Source organism: Heliangelus exortis, chromosome 2, assembly GCF_036169615.1.
Source record: "Heliangelus exortis chromosome 2, bHelExo1.hap1, whole genome shotgun sequence".
Classification (NCBI taxonomy): Eukaryota; Metazoa; Chordata; class Aves; order Apodiformes; family Trochilidae; genus Heliangelus; species Heliangelus exortis.
In genome coordinates this window covers 60226558-60246534 of record NC_092423.1, presented here as the reverse complement: position 1 = coordinate 60246534, position 19977 = coordinate 60226558, and the positions used below count along the sequence as shown (strand labels likewise).

The 19977-nt window shown below is 37.0% G+C and overlaps 1 protein-coding gene across 5 annotated transcripts in view; it reads left to right on the top strand.

Moving 5' to 3' along the window:
- The window catches only part of CDKAL1 (CDKAL1 threonylcarbamoyladenosine tRNA methylthiotransferase), a 384171-nt gene extending 364402 nt beyond the window's left edge, over positions 1–19769 (top strand). For all 5 annotated transcript variants that reach the window (XM_071736322.1, XM_071736325.1, XM_071736324.1 and 2 more), the window contains one exon: positions 15909–19769. In XM_071736322.1, coding sequence (XP_071592423.1) covers positions 15909–16115 — 207 coding nt within the window. In that variant the 3' untranslated portion in view covers positions 16116–19769. The remainder of the gene's footprint in view (positions 1–15908) is intronic.
- The last annotated feature ends 208 nt before the right edge of the window (positions 19770–19977 follow it).

The following is a 19977-nucleotide window of genomic DNA, read 5'->3' as shown; positions in this document are numbered from 1 at the left end:
TAGTGGAATACTGAGATCCATTCTAATCATAGTTTCTCACTCAGATCTTAATAGTATTTGTATATAGAGATTTGCATTTGTGTTTTTAATATGCTTCTCAGTAACATTAGAGGGTTTTTTTGTGGTGTCAAGGGTAATAAGATAAAGAAAAAGGGGAAATGGCTTTTCCGAGGAGAAAGAAGCAAATTTTAAAAACATTTTCCAGCTTTGAGTTATCTTTTGTGTATGGAGATGTCTGCCTATGAAAATTCAAAGGTAAATTTACAGTGGCTCATATCTTTAACTGAAATTAAATTACAGTTGAATAATAAGGATGAGGTTTTATTTGGTGGCTACATTGGAGAAAACCTATCTTAAAGTTTCCGACATCCATACTTCAGTGCAATTCAGAGCCTTAAATTTAGTCCACCAAGGATATACACCTAACTACACTGAAAAACCCAAAGAACTTACTGTGACCCTGTTGAGTATATTAGAACGACTGCGTCTTTAAAAGACAGAAAGTTGTAGTATGTGAGCAAGCTTACTGAAGTAATACTTCTTCAAAGGCTGCATACAGTAACCTTGTGTTGATACAGGCTGTATTCCATATCAAATTTAACATTCAGTCTAGATCTTTTGTCATGTAATCAGATCAAAGTCTTGATCATGCCATTAGCTGTTAAAGCATGTTATTGCAGATCTACTGGACCAAACAGCAACAGAAATAAACCCTTGCCCTTCTTCTGCAATCTCTCCCCCAGTCTAAGTTTTTTTTAAAAGAAGTCCTCTCAAATTACAAGAAGAATAATCACTTTAGAAGTTTCATTCTGCCTTTAAGAAACTTGGCTCATTGCCTTCTACATTCAAGGTTTTCATGAGACCTGACTCTTAATTTACTTAACTTTAGGTACAGTTCTTATTTGTAACAAGTCTTAAAGCAAGGTATTCCTGTGGGGCTCATAAAAGATTACTAAGTAAAAGTAACATCTAGAAAATAAACTAGTTATTTAACCATTTCATTAAACTGTTTGAAGACTGCTTTACCTGTGGTTCCTATAAAGTACACCTACCTTGATAACCTTCATCTCACTACTTCCCATTCTGTATTTCAGTTACTTGAAGGGTTCTCCCACTCTGACTTTATTATTTCAGATGTTAGTATCCTGCTTAAAGGCAAAGAAAGTTGTTGGTTTTTTTTTTAATTTACTTATTCCAATGCCAGACTAAGTCACTCATGCTAGCTAAAGTCTGGGAAATATGGCTGGAATTGATGTAGCTGTCTGATCCAGCATTGGGAAGGTGGAATGTTGCACTGAATCATCTAGTCAGTATAACATTAGAGCTTGTGGTAGTGATGTGATAGTTAATGTAGATTGCCCAAATCTAGTATACATTCCCACTAAAGTAAAATTACCATTCCATCTCTTTCCATGGTCCTTTCGGTATTATGTCTTTCTTTTGCATCAGAACAGATTCCAAAGCTTGCTTATCATTTTAACTGGGAGCTTGCTCCAAGCAGATTCACTGTTGTGCATCAGAAAGAGCTCATATTTTGAGGTTCCAAAAGCTTCAGAGGGCTTCAAGGACTAATTTCCTGGGTTTGAAACTCAAGCCCTCGTGATGTTAAAATTTTAGCATCTTTATTTCATTTACTGGAGTCAGGACCATAAGCCAGGTTGGGTGTAATAATAAATTATGAGCTTGGGAAAATATGGACATATTTCATCCTTATTAGATAATATAAAAACATGAGACTTTGGAATTGCAGTAAATTAAGATACGTACTTCATAAGATGCATGTACTTCCGTGGTACTTCAGCTTTTAATTGTTAAGGTCACAAGCATTGGCATTAGGTAATTTTTTATTAAGATAAACGGGTGTAAAGAAGATACACAGGTATAAAGTCAAATCTAAAGTTGAACTACATGACAATCTAAGGTATGAAAGAAATAATACGGATTTTTCTTGTAGTCCTTATTGTAGAGAGGGAGCTGACAAATAACATGGAAAATAAAAATATCCATTTAAAAAAAATCAGTTATAAACATTTCTTATAAAGAAATGTTCATTTTTAGTTGTTCTTGGAGAAGACAAGCTCACGGAATATTGAGAGCCTGAAGGCAGGCCATGCTTGACCTACATAACTTAACATTCTATAAGAAAGACATACGTATCTCAGTTTCTAACTCAATTTAAATCAAGAAATCCTGTAAAGCATGTGCATCCTATAATGCTGTGCTTTCAATATCTTCTCTGTAACACTTCATTTTCCCCTTTTTCTTGACCTTACAAGTACAAACACAGTTTTGTGGGAGTTGGCCTGTAAAGAAGCTCTTTCACAGATTCAGAAGCATGTTGGCATTATGTTAGTGCAGAAAAATTGGCTATCTCTGGCATGGAACAGTCACCAGAAGAGTTTGCCTGCCCCAGTTCTCCAATACCCTCTTTTCCATTGGCAAACAAGTCAAGTTCATATCTGTCAGAGCCTATTTGATGTGTGGAGAAGGAGACCTAGCTGCTATTAATCACATTATAAATTTATGTCTGGCTGTGTGATTGGCAAGGCATGATAGTGCCTTTATTAAAGTCGTGCAGCCATCAAAGAGGACTGACCACCCATGTACTACAACGTGAGATGGATGTGTGATTAATAAATAGTGAAAGGAATGAAGCATGGCTGGCTGAAGAGCCAGATGTCAAATGCAAACTAAAAAGCAAGAGCCCCATGGAAACTCCTTTTTCTTTAGTCTCAGTATAATCATAGTGTCCCTGAAACAATGTTGTATGAGAAAATTGTTCACTAAATGTCTTAATTTTCAAACTGATGGATTCCTCTTCATAACTATATATATGCTGAGGCAAAACTTTAAAAATTATCCCTTTTAATTGCGGATGGTTTGGAAATTTTTGTGAAAATACTTTTGATGTATTTTGATGTAACAAATGTGTAGGCAGTACTTTTAATCTCTTTTTGTCAAAACATCACAGAGCTACAAAAACTACCTATTCATAATATCGACCAGATGGATTTCTGGTAGTCAAGAAAGGATCTTGTTATCAGGCTTAGAGTGGTTTTTTTTTAAAATCTTGTCCCTGTTTTGACATGACTTCATATGTGATTGTAAGTCATTTCAGTCAGTCTGACTGTGCTTTGTCTTATTTGTGTGGAATTCATTTTGCAATTCTCACATACAAAATCTCTGATAAGCACAGATAACATAATTGTCATACAAAACGGATGGCTGTGAATATCTGCTTCTGACACGGATAGTTTTTTTCTGAATACAAGAACTTTAATTTGGTAAAGTAATGAAAGTAGTGCCTAGAATGACAGGAATTCTTTCCCTCTTTCAACTGTATAACATATATCTCTGTCCAATGTAACATTAGTTAATTATTTTTTCAGTGAGAAGCGCTTAAGATTCTGTAGTATAATCAGATTTTGTCACAGGACCGCAGGGAAAAGCCAGATGTGTAGCTCCCAGTAGCTGAATGAATTAGAGTAAGGTTTGGGACAGTGTCTTACATGAGAAAAAAAACTGTTGTTGTGCTGTTAAGCTTTAGTATGGAGACATTAAGCATTTTTAAATCCAAACCCATTGATTTGTTTGAGCCCCACCATTAACATCCTGTGGGCCTGCATATCTCAACCTTTAGGTACTTCATACATGTTTGTCATTTTCAGGTTGCCTTATGTTTTATTCATGCTGGTCTTAGAGTTTCTTAATGTCTTCTTCTGAAAGCAATGTATTTTACTAGTACCTAATTTTAGTAAAGATTTTTTTTTCAGATTCTAGAGAAGTAGAGGAGAGTGAAATTCCTTTCAAAAATTGTGAATCTGTCATAGGAACCTTTTTTTTTTTTTTTTGTCACTTGCAAGGAAATGGTCCATAGCTGCTGATACTGTTTAAAAAGAACTCATTACCATTTTAATTTAAGCATAACATAGCAAATCTGAAAAGAAGAAATATCTTTGCAGCAGTTTACTATGTAAAGTTACTCTCATATCCTGCATTGCTGTACAATGGTAATATCTGATCAGGTCCTTTGGTGGTGAAAAGGAGACACAGGAACTGCGGCGTTGTACCTAGGAGTAAACTAGGTTGTAGAACCACTGCTCCCTATTCTTGCAGTACCACCTCCCTCCCTTTCATATTTATTTTTCATCCAGTTTTCATCTGGTCTTGTGTTTAGTTTTGAACAATCATGAAGAAGCAGCAGGTTTTGTGCAAGAAAGCTGCATTCACAGTGTTATATAGTGAGCAAGTAAATAGTTAAACTAACAAAACCTGATTGCTCATGTGTTGGTTCCTCTGATTCCTTTCATGTTTCTACAGTAGAAAAACACAGCTTTCTCTCATCTTCCCTATCTTTTTCCAACTGCCCCATGGATAAAATATTTTACAGGTGTTTTGTGTAGCAATTGGATGTGATTTGGAGTTTTAGAAGTACAGATTTGTTATCAGGGTGATGGCAGAAAACAGGTTGCTGCTGCTGAGCTTTGGTCTTTGCCTTGATGGGAGCACTCATTTAGATAGCTCTTTTTTTCTACTAAGTTTGTGAAACATACTGGATTGCTCTTCCATTGTAGAAATGAGCAAATAGGCTCAAGTTCCTAAAATGAGCAGAGATAATGAAATGGAATTGAGAATGTTGCTTTCTCAGGAGTCAGTTCCAGTTAATACTTGTATGCAGCTAGAGACAAAAGCAACAACAAAAAAAGAAGTCTGTATCAAAATATTATGGGTTGTGTTGCACAGACCAGCTTCTTTTCTGAATGGGGAGAAGTGTAAAAATGGCATAACACCAGAGGCTTATAATGTGTGATAACAGGAAGAAATTAAAAATAATATATCTCAAATACAGAGGTGCACAAATTATTTGGAGTGTAAAGTGAGTACTGTGAACTAGGGGAAACCTGGAGTTTCAGGTCCTCATTTACATATAAATGTAACCATGTTATGCTTCAGCCTTCAATTACATGCTTATGCACTATTTTCACATACACATGCAGATTTGTTTCCTTCTGTGCACAGAGCTGAGGCTTTCCAGTTAATAAGCTATTGTTAGATACTTTTCTTCATCATTGTTCATTGTGTTACAGCAATGTTATTTGCCACATCCTGTTATAAGCTCACTCTCAAGGAAGTTACTAGTTTTTTTTAAACCTTTCCTATGGCACCCATCACTAAATTTGAGTGCTTCAGAAACAGTAATAGTTTATTTTTATGTTATCCTCCTGAAACACAACTTCTGTCTTACCACTGGTCTCCTCACAGATGAAGATGGAGCATATGTTCAGAGTATCCTCTAGAAGATTAGTGTAGGGAACAAATTTGGTGGTGGTCAGTTTAAAATGCTTACAACTAGATATGTACAAATAATTAAACTTTTGTAGCATGGGTTCAAGCAAATTGCAGTCGTGACTGTTCAGTATTTAAAGGAAACTAACTCCAGGGGATGAAGTCTCAGAGAAAAAGGAAATTAGTACTTGCTACTTCGTGGTTAATTCCAGAGGAATTGATTTTCACCTCATGAGCTAATCCTGGGCATTATCATATATGAACTGACAGAGCACATGAGGTAAAAGCAGTGTGGGAGAAGACCAAGATCTGGTGGATTCATTGGAGGTTCTCAGCTGAGATACAAATTACCAGTATTTGAACATGATAGGATGCAAGTTTGTGCTTATGCTCTTCAGTCCTTTAGAGATACAGAAGTTGGTTGTCTAGTTGGACCACCCTCTGAATGCTACAAATGCTCTCCTGAGGGTAGATATTCGTTACAGCCTGTAGATTGGATACTTACTGTTCTTTGATGTCTTAGACAGAGTGCCAAGGTGCTATCATGATTATCTAGCATAAAATATACACCAAGCCAAGAAAGGTTTTTCTCATGTAATCTTCATTGTGGAGAAGGGCTGACGAATTATTTGTAGAGACTCAGGATGCAGAGATTGGGTTAGAGTAGTTAGGCTTGCTGAACACAGAAAGTAACTATTGTTTGATGTTTCCATGAGAGAGTCCTCCATTAACTGCGGCTGAACTTGACTGAGTGTGAAATTAAAAAGGAGACTCAGATTTCAAGACACTCCCTCGGGTGCTCAAAAGTATGCTAACTGGCACAGTGGGAGACCTCCTGAACAACTAAGGGTACTTAAAGGAAAGAGGCCATGACAATATGAAAAGAAAACCTTTCTCTTATCACTGAACCCACAAAGTTGGTCAAGATCAGTCACAATTTATTAACTGTTAAATGTCAGGCTTGCATGAAATGCTCCTTTTTTTGCCACTGTCTAATTCCAGCTGTGCTTGGTGAGCACATCTCAGTAGCTGCAAGTGTTTAATACTGGACAGAAAAGTGTGAAAATGAATGGAAGAGAAATTGTCAGGAGACTACAGCTTAAAAAGAAAATATATTTAAAACTTAAACTTGACACTGTTAAAAGGTTTTAGAGGCTACGCTGGCTTTTGGTGCCAACTGGAATCTAAGACAGCAATTGTAGAGACCTGATTGCTGGCACTGGAGACAGTGTAATCTTCCTTGTTTCTCTACCTGTAAAATGAGGAAGGCCTATAGATCCCACAGGTACCTACTGGTAGAATAACTAGTATAAGAATGAAATATTAACAATGCTCATTTTATGCCATGTTTATTATCTGTGAGGTTGGAGTGTAAGAAGTGCCCTATCCTTTGTCTCTGTGATTGCCTTATGATACAATATTGAAGTCTCCTTGGAACATTCCATTTGTTATGCTTGGTTCTATAGGAATAAATGAAAATATCATAAATTCAGGATTATGACATATTCTGGTATTAAGTGGAAGGCTATAGCCAAGAAAATGGGCATATATCAGTTTATTCTGCTTTACTCCATTTGAAACATCTTTAAAAGCTTTTCCTGATTTTGAGGGAGAATGTCCTTTGAGATACTTCTTGGATATTTATTACAGTGTTCTTTGCAAATAACAATGGTTAGGAAAGCTTTTAAGTATTTTATGCTTTCTACCATTTGGGTATATAGAATTCCTTTTCAATATAGTGTTTATATATATACTCAGAGAGTTCACTTCCAAGTAAAAGCAGTATTACCTATTTTAGTGTTGATATGTGAATATCATTCAGCTGTATTGGTGATTCTTGTGGCACAAATATATCTTTTCAGATCTAGCTATTCATTTTACTGAGGTATACTTTCTGATGGAAAGTTTTTGTGTCTTTGCCTATAGCTACTGTTGACCTTCATATAATTGTCATTGTTATTTCAAGATCTAAAAGGAAAGCAAAAAGATGATTGTCTCTGAGGGCTTCTGCTCTAAAAAAAGTATATCCTATTTCGTTTAATAATCTCATTTGTAGAACAGTCTTTGAACGTTCACATACTGATAGCTCTTTATCATTCTTTCATCATCTAACTAAATAAACTAGGAATCGTTGCATTTTAAACACAAGATTCAAATATTTTATAAAATACCCAAACAAAACATTAAAAAAATCTCTATGATCCTTTAAAGAAGGAACAAGCTGGAATACTGTGGGAAGATATCTACAAAGACAGGCCATAGTATGCACACTGAAAAATTATATTTAGTGTTATTACAAGTAAATGTACATACTGCAGTTCACTCTAATGTATTTTCAAAGCCATGAAGCCTGTGCTGGTGATCTCTAGGAAACAGATTTGTCTGATAGCCAAGTAATTATGAGATAAGTGCCCAGAGCAAGCACCTGCCATCTCCTTCAAAAAATTGTGCTATGCACAGGGAAATAAATAGTGACAGATTCCCATCCTGAATTAGTCCACAATGTGCTGCTAGGTTCATTCTTTATTTCAAGTCAGTACTTAGATGGCTGTGATCTTTGATTCACAAACTTTTTTTGCTTAAAAGATCTCACAGTTCTCTTGTGGTTGAAAGTGCTAACTGGTGTGCTGGTTTGCACATCACTTGTTTCAAATGTATCGATTGACACACCACACCCTGTTAAAACTACAAAAAAAAAATATATATATAAATAAAAGAGCTCAGGATCCAGACATTACATTGACTGTTCTTCAAAATGTTCCTTCTGACCTTGAATGACAGGTTATTTTGACAATGTGTTATTTGTATAGTGTGAGGACACTAAGCAACTAAGTTTAATAACAACACAAAATACAAATACCTTATAGGAGAGGCAACTCCTACCTATAGTTAAATATGAAGAAGCAGGTTAAAAAAAGTTTGGATAACGGAAAGCAGCACATGACTGTGATTTTAAAATTTTGGAGGTGTTTTTCACTTGAGTTTTCTTGGTTGTTTGTTTCTCTTCTTTTTGTTTCTTTTGTTAGTTGCTCTTTTTGGGTTTTTCCCTCCTCCTCGACTGGTACATCAAAAAGGAAGTCATTTAATAAGCCCCTGTTACTCAGCCTTCTGTCTAGCTTTTAACTGCATTATGAACTTTGAGAGCTCATTGAGGAAATAATGCTTAAAGACTATTTAGGGAGGGGAAAGAAGTAGGTAGGTAAAGGCCCACCCTCAGGTAAGAATATGGAAGAGAGCAGAGAGATGCCTGCTGAGAAAAACACCAGTGAAGACTTACAGTAATGGTTGGAAGCTCAGGTACAATATTTTCTGGAGACAGAATTTATTTCTTTTATATTTTTTCATGGAAATATTAAAGTTTACATTTAATGTTAACGTAGGAGGAGGAAGTTCCAAATACAGGTTTGTGTGACAGGGACAGAAAGTCATGATACAGTATGTCACACCAAATTTGTGTTTCTGTTGGCATCTGTGCTTTTGGGTTTTTAAGGGAAGCCATATGGTCAGGTGGTACAAGAGAGAAACGAGGAGAAGTGGAAAGAAAACAAGACAGACAGGAGGACATTTTTCTAGTAATCAAGGTACAATGTGGTTGAATAATGGGAAATGTGTTTGGTTTTTTCTGTGCTGACAAAAGGAATCAAACAGATCTTGCAAGTGTTACTGGGAAAGAAAAAAAGTATTTTCTTGACTTGCTCTGCAGGTCAGGAGTAGGCCCTAAAGATGGTCTCCACGAGGAACGACAGACCTGGAAGAAACTATGCAGTTGAACTTAGAGGTCAATTAATCTCTATATCCTCCCATTATTAAATGTATTTTATGTTTGTATTTGATCATGGTCCAGCTGGTAGGAGTATTGCTTACCTGAGTTGATTAGGTCATGTGTAGTGATCTTGTAAATTAGGAATTCTTGACTGGAACAAGTTCACTATAGGGTCAGGGGCTGCAGAGAGGCTGAGGAGAAGAGGTGGCTTCAGAAGACCCTGACAGAAGCCCCCCTAGAGTCTGTGGGAAGGTTATTTTGAAGACTGAGCCAAGTGCTTCATAGTATTGCACGGGGAAGGCCAAGAGACAGTGGTCATAAGTTGAAATGAGAGGTTCAGACTGGGCATGAATAGAAAACCTTTCCCCAGGAAGACAGTCCAGCCATGGAATTAAGGCCCAGAGAGTCTATGCAGTTTCCATCCTTTGAGGTTTTCAAAGCCCAGCTACTTAAATCCCTGAGCAAACTAGACCATAGGTGACCCTTCTTTGAGCAGGAGAATGAACTGGATGTAGTCTGAATTATCCTAGGATCCCGTGACAGACAGTAAGACATTTTTAGTGATGACAGCTATTTGCAAGGTGCCTTAACTATTTAATTAACTTTATTTATTTTCGTACTATATCTTCAGTGGTAGTGATTTGGGATTAACAGATTATTAATCCTGCTTATTGCTAAGGCTCTGACCATTACGAAGACATTAATAATAAACCTGTATTAATCCTTCAGCTCAGTTCTTTTCCCTCACTGACATTAAAGCATACACTCATGCATCACACATTCAGACTCATACACAAACACACAAGTGTATATGCATGCAAAAGTTCCTGGCTGGTTTTTTTTTTTTTCTCCAAGGTTTCCCTTTTCTTCAAATGGATAAGTAAACTCCATGGGGATTTGGAATCAGTGAATTCCCAGAAATTATAACATCTGACACGAGTATATTTGTAGACAGCATTTTCTCTTAAAAACAGCACTGTGTGCATTCACTGGAAATTATGGTGGCAGGGATGCTTCTTCTGAGAACTACCATGCTAATTCCATTAGAAAAAAAATATATTTTGTATGCCATTTATTTTCTGCTTTAAGGTCAACATTTCACACTTGGAGAGGGCTGATTTTCATAAGTAATAAATTAAAGCAGGTCTCGTAATAACTACAGAACTGAATGTCTTCCGAAACTATTCAATAAAATGCAATTTACATATATTTTGGATGTGTAATCTATGTGACCTTCAGTAATTGTTTGGTTTTTAAATATGAAAAATGCCTCCAAAGAGTAACAGCCCAGAGTTTCAAATGGCACAGTAGGATATGTAATGCATATTTTAACATGTTTTCTTTTAATTTGTCACACAGACTTGTTGTGCATGATTATGTAAAAGTCCATATTTTTAAAGCCATTAGTACAAGTGTGTAAGATGTGTTTGGTTGGGCTAAAAAAATTCAGAAGTCTAATGCATCTTGAGATAAGTTCAGTCAAGTAGTATTTCACAGCAGTTACACATGACTTCAAGCTCTAACAGTACCCCTGAGCCATAAAAGAAATTTGCATGTAAGAAATGTTTTGAATCTATTAAAACCTCAGCTCAGAGCTAGAGTTGTTCTCATGTCTTTGTTGAATAACATGAAGTGAGATCTTAGGAAAAGCCAGGCTGTGATCGACAGATGCCAAAGCTTAGGTTTTGATGTGATTATGTATTTCTTTCATGCATGGTAGTTTAAGTCTGGGACTGGAGCTTCAGAAAGACACCAATCAATGGGTCTGTGCAAGAGTAAACAAAATATATTACTCCTGGCAGTCATCAAGACAGAAGTATTCAAAAAATAATCTGAAATGCATTTGATCATACACAAGATGGTTTAATAATTTATTTTATACCTTATTAGCAAAGTCTCATCTTTATATGGTGGCTGCCAAAACAATATGAAAGGCTGCCTCCATGGAAATACAAGGTGCTTAGCTCAAAGTCTCTGTCTTTGAATTTCAGTTTGATAATTTCCCTTCCTCCTCTCATTTTGATTAATATCACATAGGTTTACATCTTAGAGTACCTTTTCCTTCATTGCAGTCCTTTTTATTCAGACCAATGCTCCTTATTAGCAAGTCTACCAAAGAATTTATGCCTATCAAACTTAAGTCAGTGTAAACAAATATTTCTGGAAACCTTTTTGCCTTTGGATTTCTTCCAAGTCTTTTTTTTTTTTTTTTTTTTTTGTAAAAAAGGCTTTGGATTTAGTTCTAAGTTCCACCTAACTAAATCATTATGCTAATCTTCCCAAGTCTTACAGCTGCAACAGTTTTCTGAGCTCAGCTCAAGAAACCCAGCTCTTACTAGTGATTATGTATTGTAAATAACACCAGTTACATCTCAGGTCATAATATTACAGAAATACCTTGAAGATATCCTTGAAAAGCTAAAACATTACAAATATTTCGTATAGAGATACAAATGAAGGCCTTTCAGAATTAATACTTGTATAAAGTGAGAGCACAGGGAGTTGACCAGAGTAACTACTAGTTCAGCAAATTAGATCTTTGCTTCTACCCAGGTTTTCTATACCAAAGGTGGATAAAAGAGCCGTAATAAACTGCCCACAAAACATGAGATGCTTTTCTGCAGGTGTCTAGGGTAGGTCTTCAAGACAAAGTATACTGGAGGATCTCAGAAAACGGCACTACAGCCTCTGAAGCTCATGAGAGCCCAAGAAAACTCTTGTAATTGGCCTTGTCTATCCTCAAAGGCTTAATTTGAGTTTTAGTTTCTGTAACTTCATCCTCTCCCCACCTCCTCTGTGCATGTGGTCTGTACTACCATATATACTGTATACTTTAACTGAAAGCTGAGGAAATCCTCAGACTGAGCCTCCAGGAGGACTTTTTTTTTTTTTTTCCCCAAATAGAAATACTTTATACACTTTCTAGCACAGCTGGTAATCTGACACTTGTATCTTAGTAAGAACTGGTTGTATTCTAGACAAGCACTTCACTGTTTTTGAGTGCAGTGAAGGCCACTCAGCCCTTACCTTGGGCTTAGGACAGTGCAAGAACACGGTCAGCCTTGCAGAGCTCTTCCCACTGAGAGTTTTGTGCCATGCTGTTCAGTACCACACAGAGGACTTTGAGGAAGAGTCATCCACCTGTGGGTTTCTCCGAGAGGTTATCCTGTTTTTAAAAGCTGTTGTATGAATTGCAGAGGGTACAAAAGACTGCCTTTTTCTAAAGGAGCCTTTCAGTTGCAGGGAACCAGAATGTACCCTTTTTTACGAATGTATCTTCTGTAACAATAATGATGGAAATTTTCAAGGAAAACAGTGGATTACCCATATGTCAGTGTTGCAAGGCAGAATTTTGCGACAAACTGGAGAACAGTTCTTAGAAAACACGAATCAGATTAACATATTAATTACTTTTCTTGAAACAAAACATTCAACAATAAAATCTGAAGAGATACACATTATCAAATAGAAATGCAGTAGTTTTCTAAATGACAGCCTGGGCAGTACATCTTAAAGAAAAGGGTCACTTTAATTTGCATATTGTTATCTTTTTTTGTCCATATAAGAACAGTTTAATCCATTAGAAAGTCTGTAAAGAATTGAGGCTAACAAGGTAACAAGGTACTTCATGGATGCTGAGCTACTGCAAAAATCTGAAAGTTTTGACCAGTTCAGAATATGTGGCTACCAGTAGAAACAAATGCATCAGAGTTCAAAGAATAAGATAGAAGGAAAACAAAAGCATAGTCAAAATGTGAGAATTGTACCTCCAACCCAGTTAAATTTCAGTATTACTAAAATGCTGTAAGGGAAAATCTCATGTACATAAAGAAAATAAAAAATGGGTTTAGTATATCAGTATGATAATCTAATTAAGGAAGAAAATGGGGCTCACAAGTTTACTGGCTCAGTTAATCAAATAGAATGGCATTGGTACAGCTGGCCATGAGACTGCTGGTGTTCCCCACCATCAGAACTTTGCAAGCCTTTCTAAAATCTCTTTTGCCATTCTGTCCTACTAGCAGTATGCAGCATTACCTAATGCATACACATTGCATGTTGTTGTAGAAGTTTGGGAAAACAATATGGCAATTAAAGAAAACAAGAAAGCAAAGGAAGGAAGGAAGGAAGGAAGGAAGGAAGGAAGGAAGGAAGGAAGGAAGGAAGGAAGGAAGGAAGGAAGGAAGGAAGGAAGGAAGGAAGGAAGGAAGGAAGGAAGGAAGGAAGGAAGGAAGGAAGGAAGGAAGGAAGGAAGGAAGGAAGGAAGGAAGGAAGGAAGGAAGGAAGGAAGGAAGGAAGGAAGGAAGGAAGGAAGGAAGGAAGGAAGGAAGGAAGGAAGGAAGGAAGGAAGGAAGGAAGGAAGGAAGGAAGGAAGGAAGGAAGGAAGGAAGGAAGGAAGGAAGGAAGGAAGGAAGGAAGGAAGGAAGGAAAAGAGAAATAGACTATTCATGATAAAAATTACACCAACAAGATGAGACTATTTGGTTTTATGCTGGAAAACAGAAAAACTGTAAACCACAAATGAAGTGCCAGTGAAATCACTACTGAAAACTGTTACACAGGAAAATGAATGAATCCGTGAAATACTTATGTGTGTAACTGTTAGTGAAGGGGAAAAAATGTCCCTCAAATCTTTTTACAAGTTGTAACTTGCGCTTGGAGTGTTTTGGTGGCTATTCCCAGGCTCGCAAAGACAAGTAGATAGGAACTGAGGGTGAGCATAAAAAGGAGCATTGAGAAGAAAGCTACTTAGTCATTTATGAGGTGCTGCCCCTTTTTATTTATTTTCTAAGGTATAGCTTCTGGTCTTGTACAACTGAGTATTCAGGTCTTTACTGACTGTCAAGAAGTGTAGAAATATTTAATAAGGAGTTGGGAGTCTTGACTGTAGTCAGCCAGATTTTAAGTCATGAATATGTGAAAATTAAATTTCACAAGAAATGAGTCTTTGGTTGTATTGATATTTTTACAGCCTTATCTGTTCTTTTAAAACATCCTAGCCTTAGTTTTGACATACCAACAATACATGTAAAAATGGGTCATGCCTGTAAATTATGCGCCCTAGACTGGTAGCATTTTGAGAGACCTGCAAAAAAAAAAGAAAGGCTTCATAAATGTTTCAAATTAATAAATTGAAAATAATGAGTTTTGATGTACATATAAAAATCCTTAATAGTGTATGATTTCCAGTTTATTCTGGAGGCAAAGGTTTATCATCTTTGATTTTGGGGGGATAAAATAGCTGTGGCCAGTTACTAAAATTTCAGATGCCTTAGGAAGTGATTGTAATTAATAACAATATGAAGCAGTTTTTTGGTGAAGTTAACATATTGCTTACAATATGGACTGAAGTCCTGGAGTAGTGCTGTTATTGTGCCTTGTGTGTGGAGAGCAAGACCCCAGTTTGCTGACCTGTGTCCTTTCCCTCTGTTTACCCAATCGATGGTCTTCTGAGTGTAGTATACAGAAGTAGTCCTCCTCATTTCAGAGCTCACTTGTTTAGTAATGCTTTGCCTGTGTGACTTGTGATCTAAATCAGCAATACCTCAGAAGTTAGAATAACACTTAACACCAGCCTGTCATTTGCCCCTTTGATGCTTACTTACCTAACCAGTAGTAATCATTATTTTCCTTCTATAATTACTATAGTGGAGCTGATTTCTGAAATGGAAGACAGGAGGTGGTTACTGACAGTTTGAATTGTCCTCTCACAATTTCATGGGCATGCATCTTTCTTGGAGCTTTGATATTTCTTCAAGTTTGCCCAGAAATATTCTAGGTAAAAGAAGGAGTCAGGCATCTTGTGTATTTCCATGTGACCCAGTTTCAGCTGCTTGGAAATGGAGGATTATTCAGATAAGTATTGTCTGGGTCCCTGACATGTTTTATAAAAAATGTGAAGGGGAAAAAACAAAATTCATTAATCAAAAACCTTTTTTACCTGGAAAATTTCAAACCAATTAAAAATCAAGCCAGGCTCTGTTGAATTCTTAAGAGATTATTGAAATAGAGAGCGCAAATAAGAATTGATGAACAGAAATATTTAATCGTACACTGCAGGATCGTTGCACCTCTGTGATCATTACACCTTTACCACTTAGGCCATTTGCAGATGTCATCAGATTAGAGTTTTAATAGCTGCTTTTACTTTGGATTATCTGCAATGCTAGCGTGCTAAACTGAAGAAGGCTGCAAGAGACAAGAGTAACTTGTGCTGCAGTTAGAAGTCTTCATATTCTGGGGATCTTGGTACTTGCACTCCGATTGAGAATGGTAATGGCAGGCTCAGCAGGAAACTCAGATTCAATATGCTGAATGAGAAGGTTAGGGTTTTAGCACAGCTGCCTCATGAGGGTCAGAGGAAAGGAAGAGCCCTCTGGGAGGATTTTTAAGCACCACTGAGCTGGCACACCAGGAGGCTATGATTGGCTTTAGAAGAGCCCCGCTGTGCAAAGGATTGTTGTGTTGTCTTTCCCTTTATCACTGGCTAGACCTTTCTTTTGAAGACGCCAAAAGTGGGAGAGTAGTGAAACAGCAACAAAACAAACAAAAAAAAATCATCGTATAACTCTTTTATGACACAGAGGTCTGGAGCTTTGCTTCTAAGCTGTTACTAAGAGCTTCACTGGTTTAACACTTCATATCATTAGAAAGATTGACTTTGTATGGGATTGGTAAGATTTCTGTATAAAAAAAGCTGATGACCTGATGGTGATGCAGTGCAGGTTGAATTGTTGTTTGTCTTGGAAAGGGATTCTATTTTAAACCTCAATATAAAAAGATAATTTACTTGTATTTTGTATGTAGAGTCAGAAACACATTGGAACGCTTCAATCTTAGCATGTTCATTTCTTCACAGGAGTTCAGGCATGCATCACAGAATGGCACAAACTGGAAAGCACACCCTTCTGCTGAGATCCCAGTGACAACACCGCTCAGCTCCTGGATGGCTTTGCAGTTCCCATGGCAACAAGAAGGAGGCGGACTGAAGATACTGTCGGTCAGCCTGGCTCTACTGGCAGTTCTTGTTGTGTTTTACTACGGAGGAATGAAAACAGAACTGTGAGCTGAATGAGGATTTTATGAAAACAATGAAACTGCTGTCCACGATCTTCAAAGGGCATGCTTTTATCAACAATTCTTTTTCTAAAAAAAAAACAACAAAAAAGCTAATATAAATTGGGCAATAATTTGTATTCACCCTATGCCTTTCCTGTCATTCGTAGGAGAGAATGTTATTGAGCTCTAGGGAGACTTATCTTGCCAAAATTTGAGGTCCTTGATTGGCAGACAAATTTATTACATCTTTCCTCTTCTTTTTTCTAAAATGATGCAATGTTTGCATTGCTTAATCTTTTCATAACTGCTGTAGCAGGTAAAGTTACATGCTGGAAACTCATGAAGTTTATAAGAAATCTTTCCACTGAATGATGTGGGTAGTTTTTTATAGGCAGAACATTTGAAGGTTTCTTAAAGATTTTGCTTAATGCAATGTAATGGTTTCGTATTTGTCTTTTTACATTAGAATCAAACACTTCTGGGTCATTAAAAGTTTGTCATTTGTTGCTATTGATTTTGCTGTCATATCTGAAAGAATTTTTGGTCTGCCGTCTTGCCTCTCTCAGTTTCACAATGAGATACTGGGCTTTGTTAATACAAGAAGATTTATTTTTACACAGAAATAGTTTTAAAGGTATTGGTTTCTTTATTATTGAATGGGAAGATGGAGTTCTAGGCTTAGAGTTCTCTTTAAAGATGGATTTAATCCAGTCTGCATGGATTTAGCATAGCGTTCAGAGAACTAAATGAGTCTTCTATTAGCTGTGCATTGGATCATGCTCTGTGTAAGACAGTATTGCCACACATCTCCACACATCTTCAGAACCTGCTGATCAGCCAGGAAATGGACTCTGCCCAGTTTTGCCAGCAACCAACTGCATGATTTTATTTGTTCATTTCATGCCTTGTCACCTGTCTGGATCTTCATCCAAACTTCCACTTGCTTAAGGCTGTTCAAAAGCTTGAGAACAGGAACTGCTTTGTTTTTGGTTTTTTATCAGCATGTTTATGTTGTACCCAGCACAGACAGAGCTGAGCTGCTGCCTACATGGCTGTTGTGGTTTAACCCTAGTAGGCAGCTAACACAGAGCCACTGGCTCACTCCTCCACATGGGGGCAAGAATCAGGAGGGTAAAAGTGAGAAAACTTGCAGGTTCAGATAAAGGCAGATAAAGCAGAAGCTGCTCATGCAAGCAAAGCAAAATAAGGCATTGACATTGTGCAAGTACCACTCAGCAACAGCTGAAACATCCTGCTGTTATCAAGGCTGGTTTGCTCATAAATCCAAAACACAGCCCCATACTAGCTATGATGAAGAAAATTAACACCATGCCAGCCAAAGCCAGTGTAGTGGCCCTACAGTGCAGATGAAAAATCCTGTGAAGGATGCTATGTACTTCATAAACTGAGGATTCCTACTGGTTACAGACAATTAATCAGGAAGTTCCACCATGCTGCTTTCAGTACAGCCTTTAAATTATAACAGCAAATGTAACTGTCTTCAGGAAATTAGGTGTGTAATGGTTTGAATATTTTATTTCTTATTGCAGCCACTGGAGGTCATAAGCCAATACTCAATACGCATAAGACTTTATTTTTTAAACTGTGCTCTTGACTGGCTTCTGTTTGGGGTTTTTTTCAGACTTTTCTTTACAACCAGGAATACATAACAATGACTAATTTACATTTTTTACAAATCTGAGATAGAAAAATCCCACTTGACTCTAGGTGCTGAAATTTTCAGCAAATTTTCACAAGATTCTCAGAAAAACTATGAGTTGACAAAATCATTATAGCTGATCTAAATTTTTGCATTTGATGGCAATAAACTATGCAGATATGTTTGCCTCTAGCACTCTGTCAGCCACTTCAGCTTATCTAATCATAGCAATTACAGACTCATTGCATCAGCTGTTACAGAGATTTACAAAGCATGTGATTTAGAGTCTGTGCATCATTGGCTTTAATGGGACCAGCTTATTTTCTTAGAAATAATGCAATACACAGAAAGAAGGTGAAGAAAATTATCTTAATGATGTTGCCCACAGATACAGTATATTCTTAAACTTGAGCTTTATCGTGATAAGCAGGAAGTGTTGTTTATCAAGTATTTTATTATCTTCCTTTAGATTGGAAGAGGGCTTTTTGACACTTTGTAATGTAGAACAGTAGAATGTCACTCGTTCCTGTTGGTTTGCAACTAAAGCTTTCAAAGCTTTCAAAGCCACTGAGATGAAAAAGTCAATTCTGGTCAAACAGCTCATCTGCAGCTTCAGGCAAAAGCCAAACTTCACACTGCTTGAGGCTGCTCTTGAAGGCTGCTGGGAAACCTCAGTGAGCATCGAGTAAATTGTAGAAGTTTATCTGTTTCATGGAATGGGTTGATCTGTGTTTTTTTCCCCCATTTGGCTCCCTAAATGCTTCTGATTTCCACGTCTGGAGTTGTCTTTAATTTTTGCACTGGCATTATGTTTGAGGCCTGCTTCCACCAAGTATCCTCTTGCACAAACCATCAGGGTGGGTGAGAAATCTGCTGCACTCCAAGTTGATGAGGTCATTGCAGAAGTTTCCCCACAGTCAACTCTTACTCGTGGGTGAACACACTCATCACTAGAGAATGTGTCTGCTAAGAAGCAATCTATATTCAATGCTCTTTTTTTTTTTTTTTTTTTTAAGCAAAAAAAGAATCTCATTTCCTTTTGGAGCCAAGGAAACCTCAACTATTTTTCTTAAATGTCTGTGGTAGCTCTGAGTTCTCTTTGGCTGTTTTCAGTGAGGAATCTTGCAAACCACATGGCTTGAACAGCAAAGACATTTTAAATATCTTCTGAACAACATTAAGTACACACTTTTTATGTTGTATTTATGTGTGCTATTGGATGCTGTAGGACTTTGTCATTTAGTCTTTTTATTGTAGCTTTCTATTAATAGTATGCTTGTTGAGAAAAAGAATGTGAATTTAAAGATGTGGTCTCTGTAAAGCTTGTTCTGTAAAGCAGGAGAGAGAAAGAAGGAGAAGGTACCTTTTGAGGAGAGTTCATCCACCTCTCTCACATCATTGCCTGCACATCCCTGAGCATCTGACAGATTCTGTTAATTTAGTTTAACTCCCTTGTTCAACTTCCCATATGGAAAGCTGGAGTGATTTTTGAATAACAGCAAGTAATATCTGAAGTGGCAGCAACTGGCAACTCTGACATTGAGCTTGACTGTGGCCATTACCCAGAATCCTTCTGCTCTTCTTGAGAAGCAATTACAATTTCACAGGTTGGAATTAAAATTCCCTGCTGTATGCAATAGAGTAACTGAAACTGTCAAAGTGATTTCAAGCTGCTAATCTCTCGCTGCTTGAAGAGTGAAAATAGAGCCCCTCTTAACCAGGCACAGATCTGACAACTTAAAAACTCCAGCCTTCCACTACATTTAAATACATATGGAGAGTGGCTTGATCTGCTCACAGAGGATATCTGTAAAGATGTTATGTCTATGAACATTTGTGTGTTATTAACAAGTCTATCTTTTTTAACTTTAAGACATGTGTAGAGACTTCAGGGACTAAGACAAATAGGGAAGAAGTCTTATGCAAGAGCGCTGAGAATTTGGAGGAAGGAATAGGCATATGCCTGTTTGTTCAAGGTTTATTAAAATTTTTATTTATGTATTTTTGACCATGTAGTATTTTTTGCTGGAAAAATTGCTCACAAGTTTCCCTAATTTTATTTTCACATATTTATACTCTGCAGTTTGAGTGCACTGTGTTTGATTGTATAGAAAGAAACAAAGAGCATTTAGAAATCTAAATCAGAGAAAGAAATTGGGAGGCTGTAAAGCTAAGGTGCAAAAATAAAAACCTTCGTGCAAAAGCTGCA